Below are 25,811 nucleotides of genomic sequence, written 5' to 3' on the forward strand. Positions count from 1 at the left end.
GGTTGGTTGAGTGGGGCTGACTCACTCCTCCCCTCTATGACGAGGTGGGGACACGCCTTTCTTCCCCGACCCGAGCACATGTTCAATGGCGGCTATTGCAGCAAACCGCCCAATTCAGTCGGCAAAGGATGCAAAAAGGGGAATGCAGTTGATAATGGAGGCTTTGAGGAAATTGAAAGGGGATCTATCTTATGTAATTCAGTGCAATGGAGTATTAAGTTAATGGAAGACAAGGCCTTACCCTAATACACATAATAAGGAAATAACTGTCAACAAAGATATATGGTGTCCTTCGTGTATGCTTTATGGAATTAACTACGGGAACGCCCTTTGACCTTTATACAACAACAAATGCAGGAAGGAGGGTGACATTTTAGCACAATTCATTACACAACAATAAAAAAATAAAAACATTCTCATATCCACAACAGTATAATAAACGCTGTCTCCATCGATCTTGCCAAGGCCGTAACAGCTGTAACGTTTAATCTCTACATGAGAGAATTCCACATAGCTATTTGGGCGGTGAATACACTAACAGATCGCTGTCTCCATCGATCTTGCCAAGGCCGTAACAGCTATCGGCTCAACATCCTTTTAACTGTTGATTTGGTACAGTTACAAGTATCGGGAATTTGGTACACGTATCGGGAATTTGGTAGCTACACGTATCGGGAGTACATATGACATAGCGATTGCGAACACGATTATCGATCACGATTCACGATCACGATCATCACAATCATAGTGTATCGATCACGATTTGAAACACGCTGGAATAATATTTACCGATATGAACAGTGATGTGCCTTTTATTGAAATTCCAAAGATACTGTTTACATTTTGATGATTTGCGTGTGATATGATTCAACGGATGTTTATATGAATCTTTTAAAATAAAAAAAACCCTTCAATATCTGATATGTTTCCTTTTCATTTGGGCTTCCCAATTGAAGCCCCGCCCATAGGGCGGGTACCGTTGCTCGTATGTTTAATGGGCTCTTTGGAAGTGCACATCTCCCATAGTTTTATACTCCTCATACTTCGGTTCCTCGAGATATTTAATCGTATATCTGTGATAATATGTCCAAGAAGCTTTTCTTTATTGTGAAAGTCAGAAAACTCATGCTGTTTGGGATAGCAATGTTTACCCCGACCACCGAAGGTGGATGGAGGTTATGTTTTCACCCATGTCTGTTTGCCTGTGAACAAGATATCTCAAAAAGTTGTGGACGGATTTGGACGAAATTTGGTGTAGAGGTTGTGTATGTGACGAGGACTTTTGGTGAAGATCTGCATTCGGATCCGGCTCGTATAATTTTTTAAGCGATTCTTCACCATTGGGAGATATGGCCAGAACCGACATATAGCAGGATATCTCAAAAAGTTGTGGACGGATTTGGAGGAAACTTGGTGGAGAGGTTGGGTGTTTGACAAGGAAGGATTGTTTCAATTTTAGTGATGATTTGAATATGGATTCGTATACGAGAATTATTTAATTTGTAAGTGATTCTTTACCATTGAGTGATTGGGCTAAAACCGATACATAGCATGATATCTCAAAACGTTATGGACGGATTTGGACGAAACTTAGTGGAGAAGTTGAGTGTGTGACAAGAACGAATCTATTAGATTTTGGTGAAGATCTGAATATGGATTCAGATACGAGAATTATTTAATTTGTAAGTGATTCTTTATCATTGAGTGATTGGGCTAAAACCGATACATAGCATGATATCTCAAAACGTTATGGACGGATTTGGACGAAACTTAGTGGAGAAGTTGAGTGTGTGACAAGAACGAACCTATTCGATTTTGGTGAAGATCTGAATATGGATTCAGATACGAGAATTATTTAATTTTTAAGTCATTCTTAACCTTTGAGAGATCGGGCAAAAAGCAATATTTAACATGATATTTAAAAATGTTATAGACGAGTTATGACTAAACTTGGTGGACGAGTTGGATAGACGACAAGAACAAGCTTATTCGATTTTGGTTGAGGTCCAAATCAACATCCGGCCTATCAGTGGGATACAAAACATAAACTGTTCAGCCTGGCAGAGGTATGCACTCTACCGAGTGCCGTTCTGGTTACCTTCACCAGAGGAGAGGGTATTGCATTTGAGTCTGTCTGTTTGTTTGTTTGTTTTTCCGCACAGAATAAATATGATTTTCTCTGCAACCGTTGGTCCGATTGATAGGAAATGTTCACCATAGGTGACCACCTGTAGACTTTTAAAATGATAATTATGACGTCATATTTCACGTGCTATGGGTGCCATCTTGGAAAAAACGAAAAAAATTGCACCTCTGTTTCTGAAAGCGCTGCATAGAAAAAGTTGACTCTCCATGGGGAATAAAATATGTTAACGATGATGTTGTAGGTTCTGCCATTATGACGTCATAATTAGATAAGTACAAAACTTCATCCGATCAAGATGAAATTTATTGAGCATCATGTCGGCATAAATTGGTGGAGAAAAAAAAGACTGATGATGTCATCGGTCACATGGTTCGGCCGCCATCTTAGAAAAAACAAAAAACTTTGCACCTCTATATCTCTGAAAGTGCTGAATAGAAAAAAATTGAGATATGGCTCATTGTAAAGAACTCTCCATGTGGAATAACACATGTTAATGATGATGTCATAGGTGCCTCCATTATGACGTCATAATTCGACAAGTATAAAACTTCATCCGATTAAGATAAAATTTATTGAGCATTATCTATGGATAAATTGCTGGGAAAAAAAAGATGTTTGGCCGCCATATTTGTTTTAACACAAAAGCCTTAAAAACCACTGAAAACACGTCGTGGCGAGGGTCTGCAAACTCTGATTGCTCTTTCTAGGTTTGTTTTGGGGTTTTTTTGTCCTCAACAGAGTTGTTTTTTATTTTAATCTTCCTTTATTGTAGCATATAGCAATTTGTGAAGCTTGTACATGGGAAAGAAATAAAAATGAAAAGAGCAAGGGTGCATCTCCATATAATAAAGCAGGAATGTCTGTCTGTGATTCCTGGGAAACTTTGTCATCTGCCTGTCTGTCCGTCTCCAAACTATCATCAGTTTTGGGTTTAGCCCCACCAAACCTTCTGTAGAACCTTTTGGGGTATCAGCGGGTATCAGAAGGTGGATGGGAGGTTTCATAAATTTCTCAATACAATTAGGATTTTGAGTTTCCACTCATATGAACCTGCTCTTTCTCTCCGCATGTAAACACATCTTTGGGTTCGACATTCACAGTTTCAACATTTACCGCATGTGGAAACATTCGCTGATTCGGTAAACCAATCGTTATCAGCTTCATCATCATCATTAAAGGTACATTGATTTACACAGTACTACTCCCACAGTTTTGTGGCTAACCCCAAAAAAATTCTGTGCAACTTTTGTGGTCCCTGCACGTGTCCTAAAGTGGGTAGGGGGTTTCATAAAATTTCTCAAAACATTCATATTTTTGTTTGAGATTTTGGGTTCCTACTCATGCATAGCATGGGTGCCTCACCAGTAAATAATATAACGGGGATATATGTGGGGCATTCAAAAAGCTCCAAATAAGATGCAGTTTTCCCAGGTATGCCTACATTTTCTAATTGCTCAATATGTAACTAAATAAAATAAGCAAGAAAAATATTTTCATGCTAATTACAGTATGACACTTGAATATTTAAAAAAATACCTTTGTGTGCTCAAGACTTCCGTGGGTATCTCACTCATCGAACCTTTTGAATGCTCCGCATATTAATTTGAAGTGGGGTTCTTCTCGGTTTGGGGTCAGGGTTCAGTTTTTTGAGTACCCTTAATATCTTTTGAGTACTCTCTCTATTTAACACTTAATTTGGTACCTTATTTTGATGATTTAGACGCATTCGAGCTTAATCTCGTGTTATGCTGACATTTGGCTTTGATTATTCCTTGACCTACCTTGCCATTAATAATGCATGGCCAATTTTTTTGCTGAGATGTAATTTTTGAAAAGAATTTCAAGCCAAAAGTACTTTAATCACAGATGGCCCCAAGCTTAGCATTTGGTAATGGTGTAAAGATAATTTTTCATAAGTAACAATCTTTTGTGAAAGACTGTTTCCATTTTGTTGTAACACTAGTGTGATTGCATGTGCACTGCATTGATGTTTGATCTTTGTTTTAACAGCATGTGGGTAACAACAATAGAGGGATGCATCATAGCATGAGGAGAGTAGCCGTATGCCTCAATTGGGGGCATATAACTCAGAGATATAAATGGCGGAGACTATGAAGTGGTGGTCGGTTTATACTTGAAATGCTCGAGGGAAGAGCATGAGACATCTCACTTGGGCAGACAGTTCCAAGTACAGGCATTCAACTTTGTGTTTTGATCGAACTTTGTGAGGTTAATTTATTATGATCACTGATCTTTCTTTGTTGTAAACAGTCAAGGCTCATGAAAGAGCTAGAATACAGAATGGATCAGAATGCAACATAACAAAATGAACAGCAGAGAGGGAATGGGGGAATTGCCAACAGCAAGGCCAAGGGACAAAACAAACAAAACAGAGGTGGACAAGCTGTCTGTCCTTTCCTCCCCTTTTCTTCTTCAAATCCTCAACTCACCCAAGCCACCTCCATCCCCCTCCCAGCCCAAGTCCTCAACACCCCTCCCCCCTCCCACAAAGCCTAAACCACCTTCTCCTAACTCTGTCCTCTCTCGGCCCCAACCCTGAGTCTTTGGCCTCCCCTTACCCTTCTTCAAGTTCTCAACCCCCATGTCCTCACCCTCCCCCTGGTCACAACCCCAGGTCCTCAATCCCCACCCCCATCACAAGTCCTCAACCCACAGCCTCACCTCAGGTCATCAATCTCCACCCTCATTCCAAGTGCTCAACCCACAACCCCACCCCAATTCCTCAACTACCATCCCCATCCCGATTCCTTAACCACCATCCCTTCCCCCAATGCAACTTATCACCTCCCATCCACCATTGCAAGTCTTCAACATCCCCCCTCCCTCCCCACAGTCTCAACCCTTTTTTACCAACCCTCTGCCCCTCTCTCTCACCCACATAAGCTTTCTGCCCTCCCCTCCTTCTTTCTTCTTCAAATAAGTCGTCTCCTGAAGAGAGAGGGCAAGCAGCAATCACCTGTGATTCATTGGGACTGACACAATCTGTCAATTTCCCGACCTGGATCTCAGTCAACGGTAGCTACATAATCTCCTCTAGACTTAGTTATGACAAACTTCCCTGCAAATGTTCTGCTCCAATCGGTTCATCTGATCATATGCTTGTTAAAGTGGACATCTCTCTGGCCGTTCTCAGAGAGCCTCCTCAGCAGCACGAGTCTGGCATTTCACTCAGGCTGACTGGCACGGTCTGCAAGCAGCCATCAATCATCTGGACTGGTCTCCCATCTCTACTGCCTCTGACATCAACTCATCCTAGGAATTCTTCCAAAGAAATTTGCTCTCTCTCATGCACAGATTCATCCCATCTGGTCTTCAATTACCCTACCCCTCTTCCCACCCATGGTACACTGAATCCTGTGGTGAGGCAGTTGCTCAGAAACAACTTGCCTTCTCTTCCTGGAAGGCAGGTCCGACTGAAGGCAATCTCAGTGCATTCAAAAAAGTCCTCAACAAGTGTGTGCCCACTCTCAGGAGAGTCAGAAAACAACATCTGTCCAACCTCAAGAATGAACTTTCAAACTTGTCTCCCTCCTGTAAAACCTGGTGGTGCCTTGTTAAGTCTGCCTCTGGTATATGCTCCCCTTGTATCACTTCCCTCTCCAAATATCACCACAGCTGACTCAGATTGCCTCAATGCCTCAATTCTGTTTGCTTACAAATCTTACAAGTCAAATCCCCTCAGCCAACTTTCCTGTCATACCCGACTGCTCCTGGACTTTGTTTCTTTTGCACTTGAGATGGTAGAAAAGGTTATTTCAACCCTCAACTGACTCTGCAACTGGACCAGATGGCTTCACATGTGCTCTGCTGCTTTTGCACATCCTCTTTCTGCTCTTTTCACCCTATCATTTGCCCTCGGTCATCTTCCATCTGTTTGGATGTCAGCCAACATCAGTACATCACATAAATAGAACGGCACTCGGTAGAGAGCAAGAATTTGTGTTTCGGCTGAACAGTTTACATTTTGTATCCCACTGATAGGCCAGACCCCAAATCCAGATCTGAACCAAAGTCTAATTGGCTTGTTATTTTCACTTACCGAACTCATCCACTAAGTTTTGTCATAAGTCGTCCACAGCTTTTTGAGATATCATGCTATATATCGTTTTTGGCTCTATCGCTCAATGGTGAAGAATCACTTGATAATTGAGAATATTGAATCCTCTAATCTCCACTCCCTGTCAAGGCTGGAGTTCCCAAAGGCAGTGTGCTGGCCCCAGTCCTATTCCTAATCTTCATCAATGATCTCTCTTGCTCTCTGGAAAATCCTCTTTACTCCTCAGTCACATTTGCTCTACGGCTAGGATACGGCGGCCGTACCCCCCCCTAAATTGACAGAAACGTGCGGCGGCCGCAGAGTTTCTGAGGTGGCCTCAGGGTGGCCCTAGGGCGTATGGCTATCTTTTACAGGCCAAAGGGGTCGTCGTGGAATTATAGCGTGGAGTTATAACTTTTTTCATTTCTAGGTTGGCCGTAGCAATTCGACAAGCCGTAGCCATGACGATATGAGATATGATATACATATGAAACAGAACTGGTATATATACCCACTCGTTACCGTCCGTCTGGCCGCACGTTCGCCTTAGGGCCCCCCTGCGGTCGCCTTGCGGGCACCTTGAGGCTACCTTGCGTCTGCCTTGAAAATTCTATGGCCGCCGCAGGGACGCCCTAAGGTCACCGTGCGACATCAAATCAAAGACCGTACGGCACCCCCCACGTTTTCGGTCTCCACAATTTCTAAATACCCCGTGCGGCTACCCGAAAAATAAAAACATATGTGACTGCTACATTGTGTGACCGTGGAAATACTGCGGCCGCCCTATAATTGCCAGTGGCCGTAGATTTTTTAGACCCTACGGCCGCCGAGCCAAATGTGACTGAAGCATTATCTATTTGCTGGTGACTCCACCCTGTGCCGTGACATCCCTTATCCTTCAGACAGGCAGGCTGCAGCCTCTTCCCTCTATTCAGACCTTGACAAAAATCGCAAATTGGTCAAACATCTGGAATATGTCTTTCAATCTGGAATATGTCAACAACAAATCTCACATTGTCACTATGCTGTATCTCTGCGAAATGACCACTTGGCAAACCCATTACAAGAAAGATCACAGATTGTGTCAGTCCGATGGAGTCACAGAAGTCCTTTGCTGAAGTGTCATGGCTGGTTAGAGAGGTACCAACACCCAGCCAAGTTGAATGGTAACAATTGAAATCGCCTCATGTGTGGAAGAGAGAGAGTTGGGATGAGTGGTTAAATGTTTGTCCATGTTGTCTGAGAGAGATAAGTCGATGGAGTCGTCACTGTTAGGACGGTGCAGCATGCAGACGAACAAGAAGTGTGTGCAGAGGGGAAGTTGCAGCCAGAGGTATTCTTGGGGGTTGGGAGGTGTACGTCAGTGTACAAAGGCAGTGAGAAATTGAGATATTGATGTAAAATGCAACTCTGCTGCCGGGGCATGGTTCAGGCCTATCAAATCTGAGGATACAATAACCTGGGAGAGACACTAAGGAGTTAATGACGTCATGTGGGAGGAAGTTCAGCAGTACTGTACTTTGGCTCTGAATTTGTCATGATCGCACATGTGCACATAGGAGAGATCTAATTATTTTACTCTGTCTGCCTGTCTGGCAGTCAATCAAAACTCAAAATCATTCCAAACACTAAAACGTGGAAAACTTGTTCGGTGCACCTGAATCAGTAGGCCAGCATGACCATTTTGATGCAGTTCATTGGGATATGGACTGGGCAACTGGTATGAGTCTGACTACAATAATGTGATTATGTGTTGAATATGCGATCCCCTTAATCCAAGCCCTTCCACCCTACATGTGTATGTAACATGACATTTATTATAACCCCTCCCTCCTCCCCCTCCCCCCTCCTCTTTTGGTTCCTGCCTTGTGCCTGCTCCCATTTCTGAATTTATTTTTGCTTAAAGGGGTAGGACAAGTTGGCAGGTGTGTGCATGCGTGAGAGTGCGTCGTTTACCATGCTTGGTAACCCCACACCCTGGTTTTTTTGGAATTTAGTTTAGTTTTCATTTAAAAAGAGATCAGTGTTATACTTTATTGGCTGGGTGCTTCCATAACTGCACTTTGACAACCTATGGTAACTAGATGGTATTCATAGAATACTTACCCTGTTCAGTCAACTTGGTGTGAGCCAACTCTTCTGTTTTGGAAGGTTTTTTTTCTTTTCTTCAATCCAATATGGCTGCCAGCCTACGTGAGCGATTACATCATAAATTTATATCCTCTAATATAATTGTTGTGTAGATGACACTTCATAAATTTCAAACTGATCAGATTAAGCATTGGCCCTGTCGAATTATGACATCACAATTACGGCACCTAGTCATCGTTAACCACACCTATTCCCCATGCAGAATTCTTTACAATGAAAATGTTTGAATTTTTTTCCATGGAGCGTTTTGTAGATATAGAGGTGCAACGTTTTTGGGTTCTTCCAAGATGGTGCCCGTACCACATGATCTATGATGTCATAATTATCATTAAAAATTCTACAGGAGGAGGTGCTCCTATGGTACAAATTTCATATCCATCGGACTAACAGTTGCAGAGGAATTTGTTTTCATACTGATCAGATCAAGCAGTGTACTTGTCGAATTTGACGTCATAATAAAGGTACCGATGACATCATCATTGACATATCTTATTCCTCATGGGGAGTACTTGACGAAGAGCCTTCTTTTAAATTTTTCCATTGAGCGGTTTGGGAGATATAGGTGTAACGTTTTTCCAAAATGACGTCCGTACAAACATGACCTATGACGTCATAATTATGAATAAAAAAATTATACAGGCGAAGGCACTCCTATGGAAAAATTTTGTGTCAATCAGACCAACGGTTGCCGAGAAAATGAATTTTTAAAATACAGACACACATGTACGTCACACGTACGCACGCACGTACAGACAGACGCAACTGAATAACTAACCCTGCTTTTCGCTTCGTGAGCGCAGGGTAATTATTACGTGTTCAAGTGTTTGTTGTGAGTCTTTATCTGGAAGTTGGGAGGTTGTCTACAATGCAATACAGATCAGTGCATAGCATTTATGGACTACAGAGACAGAGCTTCAATAAATAAAAAAAACATGTGAACCTTGATATCCTTCCAAATCTTATCAACCTTTGCAATGATGTCATTATTTAAAGAAGTTGGAACAATAAAAAAAAAATACATTGAATGGATTATTGGTCATGTCACCTTGCTCCATCATTTGGGAAATAACGCTTATTGAGCCTGATTCTCACAGCCTATTTTGATGTGATCCTTCAGATCATTCGAGTGGAGATTCATTCAAGTGGAGTTTCACATCAACTGTCTGACCTTACACACGTTCTTGTGTTGTGATTGGAAGCTTTGTAGTAGATTCTAAACAGGTGTGGCAAACCATTCTTGATGTCTTATCCAAGCTCCTCCCAGTGCCTGACAGGCCTACCTCATCTGCAATGCATTTTTCTTATTCACAATGGTACATGTGCAGTGCCTTCAGAAAGTATTCACACCACTTCACCTTTTCACATTTTGTTGTGTTATAGCTTGAATATAAAATGGATTAAATTGAGATTTTTTGTCACCGATCTACACATAATACCCCATAATGTCAATAGAATTTCTTTTAATATATATTTTTTACAAAATAATTAAAAATGAAAAAGCTGAAGTGTCTTGAGTCAATAAGTATTCAACCCCTTTGCTATGGCACTCCAAGTTGAGCTCAGGTGCATCCAATTTCCTTTGATCATCCTTGAGATATCTCTACAACTTGATTGGAGTCCACCTGTGGCCAATTCAATTGATTGGACATGATTTAGAAAGAAACACACCTTTCTATATAAGGTCGCACAGTTGGCAATGCATGTGAGAGTATAACCAATACCATGAGGTCGAAGGAACTGTCCGTATAACTCAGAGATAGGATTGTGAGGAGGCATAGATCTGGGGAAGGGTATAAAACAATTTTGAGAGTGTTGAAAGTTCCCAAGAGTACAGTGAGCTCCATCATTAGGAAATGCAATGAATATGGAACTATCCAGACTCTTCCTAGAGCTGGCCATCTGACCAAATTGACCTGGGCAAGAAGGACCTTAGTCAGGGAGGTGACTAATAACCCAATGACGACTATGACAGACCTACAGAGTTCCTTGGCGGAGATGGGAGAACTTACTGGAAGGCCAACAGTCTGCAGCACTTTACAAATCTAAGTTTTATGGGAGAGTGGCTAGACATAGGCCACGCCTGAGAAAAAGGTGCATGACATCACACCTGGAGTTTTCAAAAAGGCACGTGAAGGACACTGAGCCCGATGCAAAATATTCTGTGGTCTGATGAGACAAAAATTGAACTCTTGGCCTGAATGCAAAGTGCAAAGAGCACAGCTCATCACCAATTTAACACCAACCCTACTATGAAGCATGGTATTGGCAGCATCATGCTATGGGGATGCTTTTCAGCAGCAGAGACTGGGACACTTGTAAGGAAAGAGGGAACAATGAATGGAGCCAAATACAGGCAAATCCTTGAGGAAAACCTGCTTCAAAGTGCAAAAGACCTTAGACTGTAGCAAAGATTTACGTTCAAACAAGACAATGACCCAAGCTTACAGCCAAAGCAACATTGAAATGGCTTCAGAACAAGAACGTGAAAGTCCTTCAGTGGCCCAGACAAAGCCCAGATTTGAATCCCATTGAGAATTTGTGGAAAGACCTGAAGATTGCTGTTCACCGACACTCCACATCCAACTTGACAGAACTTGAGAAAATCTGCAAGGAAGAATGGGAGAATCTCGTGTTATATTACGAACTTTACATACTCGTGTTATATTACGTACTTGATAGACGTACGTTTTTCCAAGGAGAGGGCATAGCTTCGAGGTGTATTGTGAGTATCTAGTTAGTCAAACGTTTTGAGTGTGCCTCGTATACCTGATCTGTAAAAGTACTTTCCTTTAAATGGAGTCGACAAAAAAATCAAACTGCAAATCAAACTGCAAAACACTGCTGCGGAGAGTATGTCGTGAGACGGAGACTGGAGACTACAACTTGATTGTGCATACATTTTCAATACATGGCACACACTATTCATTAATGTACAATTTTTGCTGAACCCTTACTCTCTTCGCAAAATTTTATCACCGACTCATCGAGTATTGTATATTATTTTAATTCCAAGATAAATTCCCAGAATTTCCCAAACAGTCCCACTATTTCTTGATCACTGCATTTATTCTCCCTAGTTTCGCTTTTCTAATCACCTATGGTGCATGTTACTTACTCGGTGTTGTGTGGGGTCCATGATGGGTACCCACACCACAGGGACATGTGGGACATTAATCAAGGTCTGTGTGTCATGCTGGCGTTTCTCTGACAAAATGGAGAAGCTCATGTTGCAGCAAAAAGCCCTGCTCCTTGAATTGATTTGCTACGGATAATGGGGTGCTTTGGCCCAAGCACCAGGGTCGCACACTTTCTATAGGGCATCAATATTGGCTTAAACGGGCAGGTGATAGTGACTGGGGAATGCCATCTGGGTGGTTGTAGGACAAATTTTTTCAGCCAATTGTCATTTGCATGCCTCATTTTATCACTTATTTCCATCCTCTTGTTAATTTTCATTCTTCTTTGATTTGACCTTCCTGCTTCTCCAAATAACACTTTTTCTTTGCTCAGTGGGCTCAAGTTGTTTTACTAGATTAAAGATTATTTATTTGTGTTAAGTGGTAACTATGAGTCATTTCTTATGAAGTCTGACATCAATTTAGCTGAAGCATTGCTCAAAGCAGCAACTGATCTGCACACACTAAACGGAAGATGAATCAGAACTCATTTGGCTTACATTTACAGTATACGCTGCCAATAATGTAGGAAAAGTTGTAAAATCATCAAGGAAAAAAATAAAAAAAATAAAATGATTTATAACTCTTATTATTATCATTATTGGTATTGGTTCCCAATCTGGAGGGGACTACAGGTTTGTTCTCTGTCTGTCTGGCTGTCCATTCCACCTGTGTTTTTCTGCACTTTTGCCATACCCTTTAACATATTCAACTGAAACTTCGTACATGGCTTTATTATGATAAGTTACAGAACAAGTTCAAGTTTTGGGCCATTTTGCCAATTTTCCATGGAGTTATTCCCTTTTTGGACGAAAAAAACAACATCACATATTATACATGGGTCAGTTTTCTTTACTTTTCCCCTGTACCTTTTAACATATTGAACTGAAACTTGGTGCATATCTTTATTATGATAAGCTACAGTACACGTTTGAGTTTCAGGGCATTCCATCAATTTTTAAAATTCTTTAAAAAGCAAAAAAAAACTTCATTCATTGACACCGGTAGGGGACATGCAAAGCAATTCTCGCTCTTGGTAATTATTGGGTTAATCTCACTTTTTTACGATTTGAGTTTTTGTCATAACATTTTCAACAAAATGTTATTATGAGAATATAAAGAACACTGATTGAAAATCGGTCATAATGTCAAAGGACAAAGTACCATGGAGCACAAATAGGCCTTATCAGCCTGTCCGCATTGCCTGGCGTTGGCTTAGCGGTCAGGGTGCCGGCTTGGGATCCTAGGATCCTGGGTTCGAATCCCGGTCGATCGCTGAATTAACGCCAGGGGGGTTGACTCAGCCTGTCATCCTTCCGAGGTCGGCAAATTGAGTACCAGCTTGCTGGGATGAATGATCACGGTGTGTACCCCGATTCAGAATAGGCACACTGTATCCCTGCGCATCGTAAGAGCGTGAACAAGGGTTGGCGTCAGGAAGGGCATCCGGCCATAAAAACATTGCCTCAAACAGGGAACCATGATTGTCATGGGGCCCGCAAGGCTAACCCCCGCTCTAGCGGGGAAAAATGGCCTTCAAACGATCATTCATTCATTCATTCATTCAGCCTGTCCGCATTGCTTCAAGCATGAGACGGCAGGTTTTTTTTTTTTTATCGCTTTCGTGTTTATTTATTTACTATTGAGCTTCAGTGCATCTATCCAGACAATAACATTTTTATTATTTGAACTTCTGTCTGTGTTTTTCAACACAGCTGTTCACCACCATCTCTTATCTTCCCTCATCCAAAACCTTGATCTTTTCTACCCCCGTTAATACACCTCAAATCTACCTCCTTCAAATTCCGTTTTTTCCCCCTGAAAGTCCGAGTAGTGTCCATCTTGTTTCTCCCGTGTGCCCCACCCCAGCCCTCTCCCTTCCACAGATCTCCCGATGTCCCTATTCTCCACTGGTGTTGTGCTTCCCTCTCTCTCCCCCTCTTGTCTCCCGCTCCTTTTATTATACGTTTTATTTGTTAGCTCTTACATGAGCCTTGACTTAGTATACAAAAACAAGACCGAAAGTCTAAGTGGCGTAGGCAGGCTTGTTTGATATTCTTATGTCGGTGGGGTAGCAATATGTAGAGCGAGATAGATCTGTGTAGGTAGGTATTCGTCTGTCGCAGTAAGGAATCTGACCTGTAATAAGTTTCATGTGTAGGCGTTTTTTCGGTTAAGAGTATATCTGTGAGCATACCAGGATGTTCGAGTGATAAGTAGCGTAGGGATTAAAGACTAGCGCCCCTGTGTGTCTCACCTGGTAGTCAAACCGTTGTCCCTTTTGGCACTGCACCCATTTAGACACTTAGTTAGGATCTTTATTACAACACTAAATAAATCCCTTCTGACATGACTGTGAAAGACGAACAGGCAAGGAAACCAGGCTGGGGCACCACCGATGATGGCCGCCGCCAATTATACCTCCGACAGGCCTAGCCACATCGAGTGCCACGCGCTATGACCACGGAACAGGGAACGAGTGAGGGGGCAGCGCGGTAGGCATGGACCTCCAGCCGGTGAGTCGGTGGAGGGCACTGATTGGGTGGCACGCCAGGGCTGACGTCACCACCGCGGGAAGGTTATTTAAGGGCGCGCCAAAGGACATTTTCTCTCTGGCGAGTCTTGCAGCTTCCTCTTGCGGCTCTTGCGGTTCGTGCTCTTGTTTGTGCAGCTAGCCCTTTTGGACATCCAGCGCTTCATCTTGTGCAGCCCGAGTTGAGTTGAGTCATAGCCCGAGTGGAGTTCGCTTGCTTCTTGCATGTTTGCTTCGGGAGAGCTGACTGGGACGTGGCAGGCCGATTGTGTGTGAAGATCGACCTCGCTTGGAGCCGCTAGCCTGTGTTGGACGCGCGGTGCTTTTCCTGCTGTGGGACCTCATGGTGCTTGGAGCGGTGCTTGTGCTTGGAGCGGTGCTCGGTGCTGTGGTGCTGGAGCGAGGGACCTCGTGTGTGCATCGGGGCCGAACGGAGCCGTGTTGGATGGCAGACAAGACAAGATGAGGGACAGATAAGGCCGCACGCACCATTTTACACACCACGACGAGACAATTCTTTTCGTAATTCATCCTCCTTTGTTCGGTTCTGAGTCCGGTGTGTGGGATCCCAATTTAGTTACATTATTTGATTATCGTCGCGTTTCTCTCTCCCGATTCTTATTTCAATAAACCCTTGTATTATTTTCCATTCCTTTAAAATCTTGTTTGCCGTTTGAGTTCGTTTGCCTTCCACAGGTACGCGCTTTTGCCGCAGCCTTCCATTTTCCTTCTTCCTCCCGCGTTTGATAGTCAAATCCGTGTTCGGTCGTCACCTCCATTAAATCCGTTTAGTCCTATCCGCGGTCTCTGGTGTTAACCGGAGTCGCATGACAACATTTTAGTTGAATAGGACAGTATGACCTGGGTGGAGATACCCATTAGAAAATAATGTGAGTAGTAAATTATTTTAAAGTACCATACTGTTAGTCTCTAAGCTGTCTGACACCATGGAACTGGAGTGAGACGGAGAGGATGGAGTGAGGCGGAGAGGGTGGAGTGAGGCGGATAGGCTGGGGGTGAGACGGAGAGGCTGGGGTGAGACGGAGAGGCTGGGGTGAGACGGAGAGGCTGGGGTGAGACGGAGAGGCTGGGGTGAGACGGAGAGGCTGGGGTGAGACGGAGAGGCTGGGGTGAGACGGAGAGGCTGGGGTGAGACGGAGAGGCTGGGGTGAGACGGAGAGGCTGGGGTGAGACGGAGAGGCTGGGGTGAGAAGGAGAGGCTGGGTTGAGACGGAGAGGCTGGGGTGAGACAGAGAGGCTGGGGTGAGACGGAGAGGCTGGGGTGAGACGGAGAGGCTGGGGTGAGACGGAGAGGCTGGGGTGAGACGGAGAGGCTGGGGTGAGACGGAGAGGCTGGGGTGAGACGGAGAGGCTGGGGTGAGACGGAGAGGCTGGGGTGAGACGGAGAGGCTGGGGTGAGACGGAGAGGCTGGGGTGAGACGGAGAGGCTGGGGTGAGACGGAGAGGCTGGGGTGAGACGGAGAGGCTGGGGTGAGACGGAGAGGCTGGGGTGAGACGGAGAGGCTGGGGTGAGACGGAGAGGCTGGGGTGAGACGGAGAGGCTGGGGTGAGACGGAGAGGCTGGGGTGAGACGGAGAGGCTGGGGTGAGACGGAGAGGCTGGGGTGAGACGGAGAGGCTGGGGTGAGACGGAGAGGCTGGGGTGAGACGGAGAGGCTGGGGTGAGACGGAGAGGCTGGGGTGAGACGGAGAGGCTGGGGTGAGACGGAGAGGCTGGGGTGAGACGGAGAGGCTGGGGTGAGACGGAGAGGCTGGGGTGAGACGGAGAGGCTGGGGTGAGACGGAGAGGCTGGGGTGAGACGGAGAGGCTGGGGTGAGACGGAGAGGCTGGGGTGAGACGGAGAGGCTGGGGTGAGACGGAGAGGCTGGGTTGAGGCGGAGAGGCTGGGGTGAGGCGGAGAGGCTGGGGTGAGGCGGAGAGGCTGGGGTGAGGCGGAGAGGCTGGGGTGAGGCGGAGAGGCTGGGGTGAGGCGGAGAGGCTGGGGTGAGGCGGAGAGGCTGGGGTGAGGCGGAGAGGCTGGGGTGAGGCGGAGAGGCTGGGGTGAGGCGGAGAGGCTGGGGTGAGGCGGAGAGGCTGGGGTGAGACGGAGAGGCTGGGGTGAGACGGAGAGGCTGGGGTGAGACGGAGAGGCTGGGGTGAGACGGAGAGGCTGGGGTGAGACGGAGAGGCTGGGGTGAGACGGAGAGGCTGGGGTGAGACGGAGAGGCTGGGGTGAGGCGGAGAGGATGGAGTGAGACTGAGATTATTTTCATGCAATTAATATCAACTTCCTCCAAGTCTAAATGTGAAAATCAGAATTTTATCCATCACACATTTAAATTTTGATGTAAATTCAGCAAGTTGAAATGAATACACGTGCCTGGATGCCATTTTCCTTGAGAAAAAAAAAATACCACATTTGGATCGTGTCACTTCTGCCATCAGAGTAGTTCACAGCTGGTTCATTGGTGTCTGGCCCACTTGTTTCCTCACCAGCCTCCGCTGATGATAATTTCACTGAGTGTCTTGAGATGAGGAAGATCACATAGATTGCTTTCCTAAACATGTCAATGAGGTATTCTTTGCTTTTGTTCATGAGGAATGGCTAAATTGTATGTTTGTTAATGGCCCAATGCAAGATGATATCAAATTTACCGCTTTCGAGCTATTTAAAACCTGATTTGAATTAAGGATCGAATCGGAACAAATCGCAGCTTGTGACATTTAAACCAGCCCCGCACTGGCTCATTATTCAAAATGGAGATGCCTTGCAGTAAAATTTCTGACTTTTCTGGTGTTTGATATGATGATTTAATTTAACTGATTTGATATGACACACTGATTTTAAAATGAAATCGAAAATATTGATCACATCTAAAATGATCTTCTTTTAATTACCTCCACCAACGAAGGTGGACCGAGGTTGTTTTCACCCATCTGTCTGTTGATTTGTCTGTTTGTCTGTGAGTAGGATATCTCAAGGTTATGGATGGATTCGGGTGAAACTTGGTGTGCAGGTTGTGTGCGTGATAAGGACGAATTGATTCGATTTTGGTGAAGATGCAGATCCAGATATGATATTTTTTTGAAATTGTAAAACTGATTCTTCACCATTGAGAAAAAAACCCACCGTTTAGAGGCCATTTTTTCCCCGCAAAGCGGGGGCTGGCCTTTTTCGGGGACCGTGGTTGTTGTTGTTTTTTGGGTCCCCTTTTTGAAGCAATGTTTTACGGCCGGATGCCCTTCCTGCCACCAACCCTGTTTGTCGCCTTTTTACAATAAACAGGGAATTACCAGTGTACTGGTACTCAATTTGCCGACCTCGGAAGGATGACAGGCTGAGTCAACCCCCCTGGCGTTAATTCAGCGATCGACCAGGATTCGAACCCAGGATCCTTGGATCCTAAGCTGGCACCCTAGCCGCTAGCCCAACACCAGGGCGAGATGGGGCTAAAATGATATATGTGGCACGATATCTCAAAGTTATGGACAGGCCATTACACAACTAGGTGTACGAGTTGGTTCGGTGACGAGAACAATCCGATTAGATTTGAGTTCAGATCTGGATTCATATCCGGCCTATCAGTGGGAAACAAAACGGAAACTGTTCAACCTGGCGGAGGTATGTGCTCTACCGAGTGTCTTCCTAGTTTGCCCCGAGAGACAATTCAACGAAGAAATGTGTTATAAATGGTGTGGAGTTATTTTCTTCTTCACTGAGAAAAGGTATATTAAGGATGAATGGTCGTTTGCTTGGGTGGCTCCATTGGTGATTGGTGAGATCTGGTGAGATCCACAGGTATAAACATGAAAGGTCATGAGCCAATACTAAATATTGACCATAACCCAGAAATGGGATGCAAGCATGTAAGCCATTGTGTAATGATAACTTGCTTACTCGCCTCTTCTACTTGCCTATTCATCTTTGGTTTTATGTTCGTGTGAAGGAGTTTGTCATGACGGTCTTCTCAGAATATATATATATATATTTGTTCCATGACTTCTTGAGCATTTGATTCAAAGTGAAATATTTATCTTGGTCACACAATGCTTCATTGAGGAACTTGTGTTGCTGCTCTGCACTTGTTATCGAGTTCAAGGTCTTTGACCTTTGTCCACGCTACAGTGGAAGTTAACTTAGGTTTTGTGTACACATCTTTTAACATGCCCTGCACCTTATCCCAGAGGCTTTCAGTGTGCGAAGTACATGGGTGGCCTTGTAGAGGCACAGCATAAACCTTTGGATTCTTTGAAGTGCTCCCTTGATGGATAATATGGAACTGGTTTGGCAAAATAGTTTGTTCCTTTTCTTGGCCCATTTTGAGACTTGGGAATGGTATGCTGTGGCGTAGTGTTTTTGGTACAACATGGAGATATGAGGTTGCTGTCGCTAACCTTGCCGACCACTGTCCCAGAAACCTCCTGAGATATGCCCAAAGATGCGTTCAATCGAAAATGTATTTTTTGCAACTGTCACTATTTGTCAAGCAACATAAGTTTTGTGGATTTTGGAACGATTGTGATGTGCAAAGTCCACTTTAAGTTTACAGGATTAACATCATTTTGAGAGAGTTGCCATGAAATTGTGAGTTGGAAAACAAATATTCACATTTTTGGTTTTTTTTTTTAACCCTCCACCCTCCGCCAACCCCTCCCTCTCCCCACACCACAGGTAATCCAACAAATATGGTGGAGCCAGCTCGAAGCCAACAAACAGATACAGCAGTAAAATTATCATCTTTGGATGGTGTTGAGGAGACAGGTGGGCCGGATGCAATGAGCCAGCTGTTAACCACTCTGTCAGCAGAAGTGACACGAGCAGGTGCCGGGACCACCTATCGTGGAGAGGATCCAGGTATCAACATGGTGGAAGTTTCTCTTGACAGTCCCAGTGCAAGTTCCCCAGTTTTGCTCGCTCAGCTGGCAACAACTGGTGCTGAGAAAGTCTCTTCATGGAAGCGCAGGTGACACGCGCACGGTCACACGCACATGCACACACGTGCACACACACTGCATGTGCGCATTTCCATTTTCCAAAATAGTGTCTTGACGTACCTTATAAAAGTGTCTTGATGTGATATATTAGATAAAACAGCACCATTCAATTCGATATAACACCTTGGAGAGAACCCTGAGAGCATCTGTCAAAATGCTAAACACTGAACTTTGATATTTTGCTTGTCTGTTAGAAATTGTTTCAAGGAAAAACATAAAAAAATTGCTGTGGCTAACACAGAGCCCCAACTTAAATCAAATTAAATCACTCTGCGATGTCCTGGAATGGTGCCCTAAGGCCAATGTCACCAGGCCACAATCCATCACTGAACTTGCTGTTGTTGTTAAGTAGGAATAGCACAATATTATGTCTGACATATATTCTTGTAATCATGCTGCATCTGTATGTGCATTGTGCCATGTGTAAATTTGAATTATCTTCATGAATAGATAATTTACCTGAAGCAATTTGATTTGGTTCACAATAAATACCCCTCTAAAGTGGAAGTGACGTCACCTATGTTATATGGCTGCTTGTTGCGCCTCCTGTTGGCGAGAGTGGCAGTGAGAATGCCGTCATCCTGGATGCCTTTGGAGTGACTCTCCTTTTGGCATCTTGCTAGCCCAGCTGCCTGTCCGACTTTCTTATTGAGCGGAATTGGGTAAGTCGCTGCTCCGGGCACAATAGATCCCAGAATCACAGCGGGTGGGGGTTGGACACACCTGAAGAAAGGTGACGGTCACCCTGCCGCAGCTATCTCGCTAGAAATTTCGACTCGTGAAAACATTCCCTTTGCTGTTCAAAAAATTACATCACAAGTTTCATTGCAATTAGCCGTTGACATGCTGAAAGTAGTACGCAGCCGCTTGATCATGTTATTCTGCCTTCAATGCTTACGAGGCTAAAAATATTGACTTTGTCAAACAGCCTTCTGATGGTTTGTTGAAGGATCTGAGAAAATTAATTGTCAAGAGTATCCACCGACTCGATCTGCATTGCATGGGGGTTTTTGGCGACGATTAATTTTTATATCAAGTACATCCCACAAGTGTTATATTTGATGACAGATGTAGTTTCACTGACACGATTCATTTGAAAAGTCCTTGTCTGACACAGCTCTGTGTGGGTGCCTGTTGTTATGTTGGGGAGAAAAAAGATTTGTTCTCGACGGTTGAAAATGGTGTGATGACAGCTCGAAGGATGTTATCCTCGTCCCATGAAGCATTTGCCCATTCCCTGATGATGATCAGCTTATTTCTTTGATATACAATTTTGCCAGTTTGTTTTATCTGTCGACATCATCATGCCTATCGTGTGTTGCTTGTGCTTTTGTGAGATCTACTGCTCTCCAGAGCATTTCCTGATGCATCCTTTTTCCTGCTCTGAAATCCAAGGTTAAAATCATCTGAACACATTGCATTTGATCAACTATCCTAGATTTGTCACCTTCCACTTGAAAGTATGTCACTCTTGCTTTTTTTTGCCTTGCTGTCATTGGCCAAATGCTAAAGGGTTTGTAACCAGGCATATTGGTAATATGAACTCGATTGTGCGGTGGGACTCAGAATTTGGTGCGACCCAAATGTAGAAGCTTGTGTTGAAGTGTCATTGAGGATTTAAACCTCTTTTTGAGACTTATTTATGAAGAAATATTCAGCAAGTCTCAATATTTGGTGGGGGGAGGGGGATGTTTTTATATACAAGGTCTGGGGTCGTGGAGAAGCTATGGCACAGAACAAATAGGGACACAACATAATAAAGGGGAGAAATGGGGAACGCCAACAGTAGGGCGGAGGGAGAAAACAGACAGAGATGAGCAAACAAAGGATGCAGGTAATGATGAGGGGTAAGGGAGAACGCAAAGGGTGGACAAGATGGATACATACTCAAAATGTTTGGGAGGGATGGGAGTGGTTTAAGAGGTGTAGAAAAGTTCATGATTTTGGATGGGGGATGACTTAAGATGATGAGAACAGCCGTCTTGAAGACCTGGATGGAATAATGAGGTTGAAGAGAGTATGGAAGGTGGTTCCACAGGTGGGGAAAAAGAGGAATAAATGAGTGGAGGTGAGCAGTGGTTCTGGATTTAGGCAGTTTCACTAGGAGGGGTTGCTGTTGGACCACATGCATCCTGCAGATACCAGAGGGGGACAAAGCACAGAGAGGGCAGAGGGTGCAAGTCGTGACAAGGTGCCACCTTGACAAGGCACCATCAGGTATTAGAGGAGGGAGAAAAGTTTGAAAGCTCATTCTTGAGATTGGAGAGATGTTGTTTTCTGGATTTCCAGAGAGTATATATACTTGTTGCGAGCTTTACGGAATGATTTGAGGTTGTCTTCAGCTTTATTTTCATTCCAGGAGAATGCAAGTTGTTTTAAAGCAACTGCCTCACCACACAGTTCAGGGTAGCAAGAGCAGGAGGATGGATAAGATAACTAAAGATGAGATGGGTGTGGGGGGTGGGGGGAGGAACTAAATATATTGTTACAGCCATGGTTTTGGGTCTACTACGAGGGGGATCCTTGGTTCCCCTCGCACTTACCAGGCCTGAGGCTACCGATCACGAATAACTTCGTATCACAGCAGGTTGCTAGGCAACCGTGAGCGCCAGTTGGCCTACCACATGGTCCCAGCGTTCTCTGTCTGACCACAGTGTAACTGCGCACGTGGCTTTCCAATTGGGGAACGCGCCCTCAGCTATGCACCAATCTTATCTGAATTGGATCTTATTTAGGGCAGCCGAGCGACAGCTGGTGCATGTCGGACTTGAATGAGCCAATCATTTGGGGAATTATAACCTCCTAGTCTAACCTAATGTGCAAACCGCTAGATCAATAGGGAAATGACGAACACGGACGTATTGAAAATGACGTTCGCCAAGAGGGATTTATTATTACATCGCGATCATGCGAAGGGAGGAGGGAACTCAAGGACTTTAATGCACAGCAAGGGAAATCAAATTGGATCAAAAAGTGGGAATGAATATTAAAATGCACAAGCAATTGTGAGCAATGGTGAGTGCAGCGGTATTTACACACAAAAGAAAATGGACAAGGGCATAACTTATCCTTTGCCTTAGCTACCAGCTATAAATAACATCGGTACCCAATCAGACCATCCGCAGAGGGAGAAATAACAGTTCAAGGGTTAATCGGCCTCTTTATCTTTCTGGGACAAGGCCACCGATCTACGGGAACCGTCGTGATCCCGCAACCCAAGCGCTAAAAGTAGGGGTTTAAGGGAAAGCTATACAGGGGTGTTGAGTGTGCGTTAGCTCGTGGAGATGCAGGATGTCGTGCGTGTCATGCGTATAAGTGCATGTGGTGCGAGAGAAACTGCAAAATTGTGTTATCAGTAATTGTCACTCCGGAGGAGTCCGGCCATGGCAATGCCACCAGTCGTTGAAGCCCTGAAAAGGACAGTTGGTTGACTGTGCCCTTGTTGAGCTCGTGGGGTCAGTAGAACGATTTTATATACACACAGATGAGAAAGGAATGCATGAGATATAGCCTTCAGTATAAGAGTCTAAAGAGAGTGTGTATGAGTGGCTTGGCTTCGGCCCTAATCGATGCGCTCGCTCCGTCCGCCCCAAGGCTTTGGCTCCCAGCTTGATCCTGCGAACGTCACTGCCACCACTCAAGTCTCAATCACCGCTTGTGAAGCAAACAGGACAAGCACCAACCCGAGCTAATATTGGATCAAAGCCAACAACCAACAACCCGAGCTCTCGCTCACGGCTCTTTTATAATCCCTTAGCAGGGGCGGGGCGTAAAAGTGGATCAAAACGAGCTCTTGGTGTAACTATGCCTGCTGATTGGCGCATCCCCGCATAGCCCCGCATTCGGCATCGAGTTTTGTTCAGTCGTTAGAGGCGACGGAGCTCTGCGATTAACATGGGCCAGCGTCTCGTGACACTCATAGGCATGGAGGCAAATTCTGGGAGCACTTAATTACTTGTAGGGGGCGAACAGAGCAATTATGTATCCATAGGACGCTAATAACCAAATTAGCACCTGCTTGTTCGTAGGTACATTCGTGGCGAAAAATATTGGCACCCTTGCACTTTTTTCAAATAACTCACAATTTCCTCTAAAAATAAGTGGAAATTGACCAAAGTATTTGGTCTCCACAATTCTTTATTTCACTGTTAATATTGCAGAACCTTTGTTTTTGATTCAGAACTTAATATATCCTATTAAATCAGAAAATAAAAAGAAATGGCATTGACAAAATTATTGACACCTGAGACTTAATATTTGGTAGCACAGCCTTTGGACAAAATAACTGCAGTCAAAGGCTTCCTATAGCCATGAATGAGCTTCCTAAATCTCTCTATTGGCAGTTTGGCCCACTCTTATTGTGCAAACTGCTCCAGTTCTCCCAGATTTGAAGGGTATCTTCTCCCAACTGCTGTTTTCAGATCTCCCACAGGTGTTCAATGGGATTTAGATCTGGACTCATTGCTGGCCACTTCAGAACAGTCCAGAATTTTGTCTTGAACCATTCCTCGGTGCTTTTTGAAGTGTGTTTGAGGTCATTGTCCTCCTGCAAGACTCATGACCTTCGACAGAGACCAAGCTTTCTGACACTGGGTTGAACATTGCGCTCCAAAATGCCTTGGTAATCTCCTGATTTCATGATGCCATGCACACATTCAAGGCACCCAGTGCCAGAGGCAGCACAGCAACTCCAAAACATCACTGAACCGATTCCACGTTTGAATGTACAGAAGGTGTTCTTTTCTTTGAAGGCTTCATTTTGTTTTCTGTAATCACAGAGATGATGTGCATTTCCAAAAAGCTCCAATTTGGTCTCATCTGTCCACAGGAAATTCTCCCGGAACGATTTTGGCTTTTTCAGGTGTGTTTTGGCAAACTCCAGTCAGGCTTTCTCAGAAGTGGGGTCCTCCTGGGTCTCCTGCCATAGAACCCCCTTTCAATGAGTTGGCGACGGATGGTGTGAGTTCAAACTGTCATACCTTGTGTCTGAAGGTCAGCTTGAATCTGTTTGGCAGTTGATCGAGGTGCTCTCTCCACCATTCAAACAATCTTTCGCTGCAATCTTTGATCAAGTTTTCTCTTGCGTCCACGTCCAGGGAGGTTGGCTACAGTGCCATGGGCTTTAAACTTCCTGACAGCATTGCGTACGGTGGACACAGGAACATCAAGGTAGCTGGAGATCGACTTGTAGCCTTGAGATTGTCCATGCTTGTCTACAGTCTTGTGCCTGACCTTCTCAGACAATTCTCTGGTTTTCTTTCTTTTCTTCATGCTCAGTGTGGTACACACCGTGACACAAAACAGCAGAATGGAATCCTTTTCTCTATTCAAACTGGTTGAATGAGTGATTTTTATATTGCAGGCACCTACAACTCACCATAGGTGAGTTCAATTCCAAGGTAAAGGAGAATCACCTGCTTGAAATCTAATGATTTCTAACAACTTCTAAAAGGTGCCAATAATATTGTCCAGGCCATTTTAGGATTTCTGTGTGGAATAAGCTAAGATTTAGTATTTTTGGGGGTTTTATTTTTTAATTACCAAAATATTTTTTAATTTCAACAATTGTCTGGAAGAAATGGTGCATTATTTGAAAAAAGTGCAAAGGTGCAAATAGTTTTGGCCACAACTGTACATGATGTACAGAGAATGGAGGCGATTGCCGCTGCTATCTGCGCTACCTCCCCATGCTTCCAAGCTGCGGCACACATCCTTGGTGTGCGTATATGAGGTGATAGGGGTGGTCGGCGGACAGTTAGTGTGTGGTTTAGGCGACGTCGTGGTTAGCGCGTTGTGACGTTTTTGGGGTTTTGGAACAATGAACGGCATGTATAATGTTTTAATGCAATGGAAATGAATGTGTGAATAAAACCCAAGTGTAAAATATAAATGTGTATTAAGTATTTTAATTATTGGTAAATGTTGTGTAATTATGGGATCGTATAAGAGAAGATTATGGTGGGATAAAGCAGGATGGCCATTGGGTTCTGGCACGCATATTCAACCCCTTTGCGATGACACTCCAAATTGAGCTCAGATGCATCCAATTTTTTTTGATCATCCATGAGATGTCTCTCCAACTTGATTGGAGTTCTCCTGTGGCTAATTCAATTGATTGGACATGACGTAGAAAGAAACACACCGTTCTATATGAGGTCCCACAGTTGACAGTGCATGTCAGAGCAGAAAATCTACCATGGAGTCCAAGGAACTGTCCGTAGAACTCCGAGATGGAATTGTGAGGAAGCATTGATCTGGGGAAGGGTATAAAACAATTTCTGGAGTGTTGAAAGTTTCCAAGAGCACAGTGAGCTCCATCATTAGGAAATGAAAAAATATGGAACTACCCAGACTCTTCCTAGAGCTGACCATCCGACCAAACTGAGCAACTGGGCAAGAAGGGTCTTGGTCAGGGAGGTGACGAAGAACCTAATGACCACTCTGACAGACCTACAGAGTTCCTTGGCTGAGATGGGAGAACCTGCCAGAAGGACAACAGTCTCTGAAGCACTTCACAAATCTATGCTCTATTTGATAGTGGCCAGCCAAAAGCCATTTCTTAAGAAAAAATCACAAGACAGCACTCTTGGAGTTTGCAAAAAGTTTGTGAGAGCATGAGGCAAAAGATTCTGTGGTTTGAGACAAAAATTGAATTACTTGGCTTGAATGCAATAAGGCTCAAAGCTGTAATCACTGCCAAAGGTGCTTCTGTGAAATCATCAGGGAATGGGCATATATATGCATTTCATTTTC

General features: G+C 44.2%; 1 protein-coding gene across 2 annotated transcripts in view; it reads left to right on the forward strand.

The window, feature by feature from the left end:
* The window catches only part of LOC137425478 (lipopolysaccharide-responsive and beige-like anchor protein), a 722,436-nt gene that overhangs the window by 189,315 nt on the left and 507,310 nt on the right, over positions 1-25,811 (forward strand). For both annotated transcript variants that reach the window (XM_068113965.2, XM_068113966.2), the window contains exon 29: positions 18,736-19,027. In XM_068113965.2, coding sequence (XP_067970066.2) covers positions 18,736-19,027 — 292 coding nt within the window. The remainder of the gene's footprint in view (positions 1-18,735; positions 19,028-25,811) is intronic.

Source organism: Myxine glutinosa, chromosome 4 (assembly GCF_964187855.1).
Source record: "Myxine glutinosa chromosome 4, kmMyxGlut1.1, whole genome shotgun sequence".
NCBI classification, from domain to species: Eukaryota; Metazoa; Chordata; class Myxini; order Myxiniformes; family Myxinidae; genus Myxine; species Myxine glutinosa.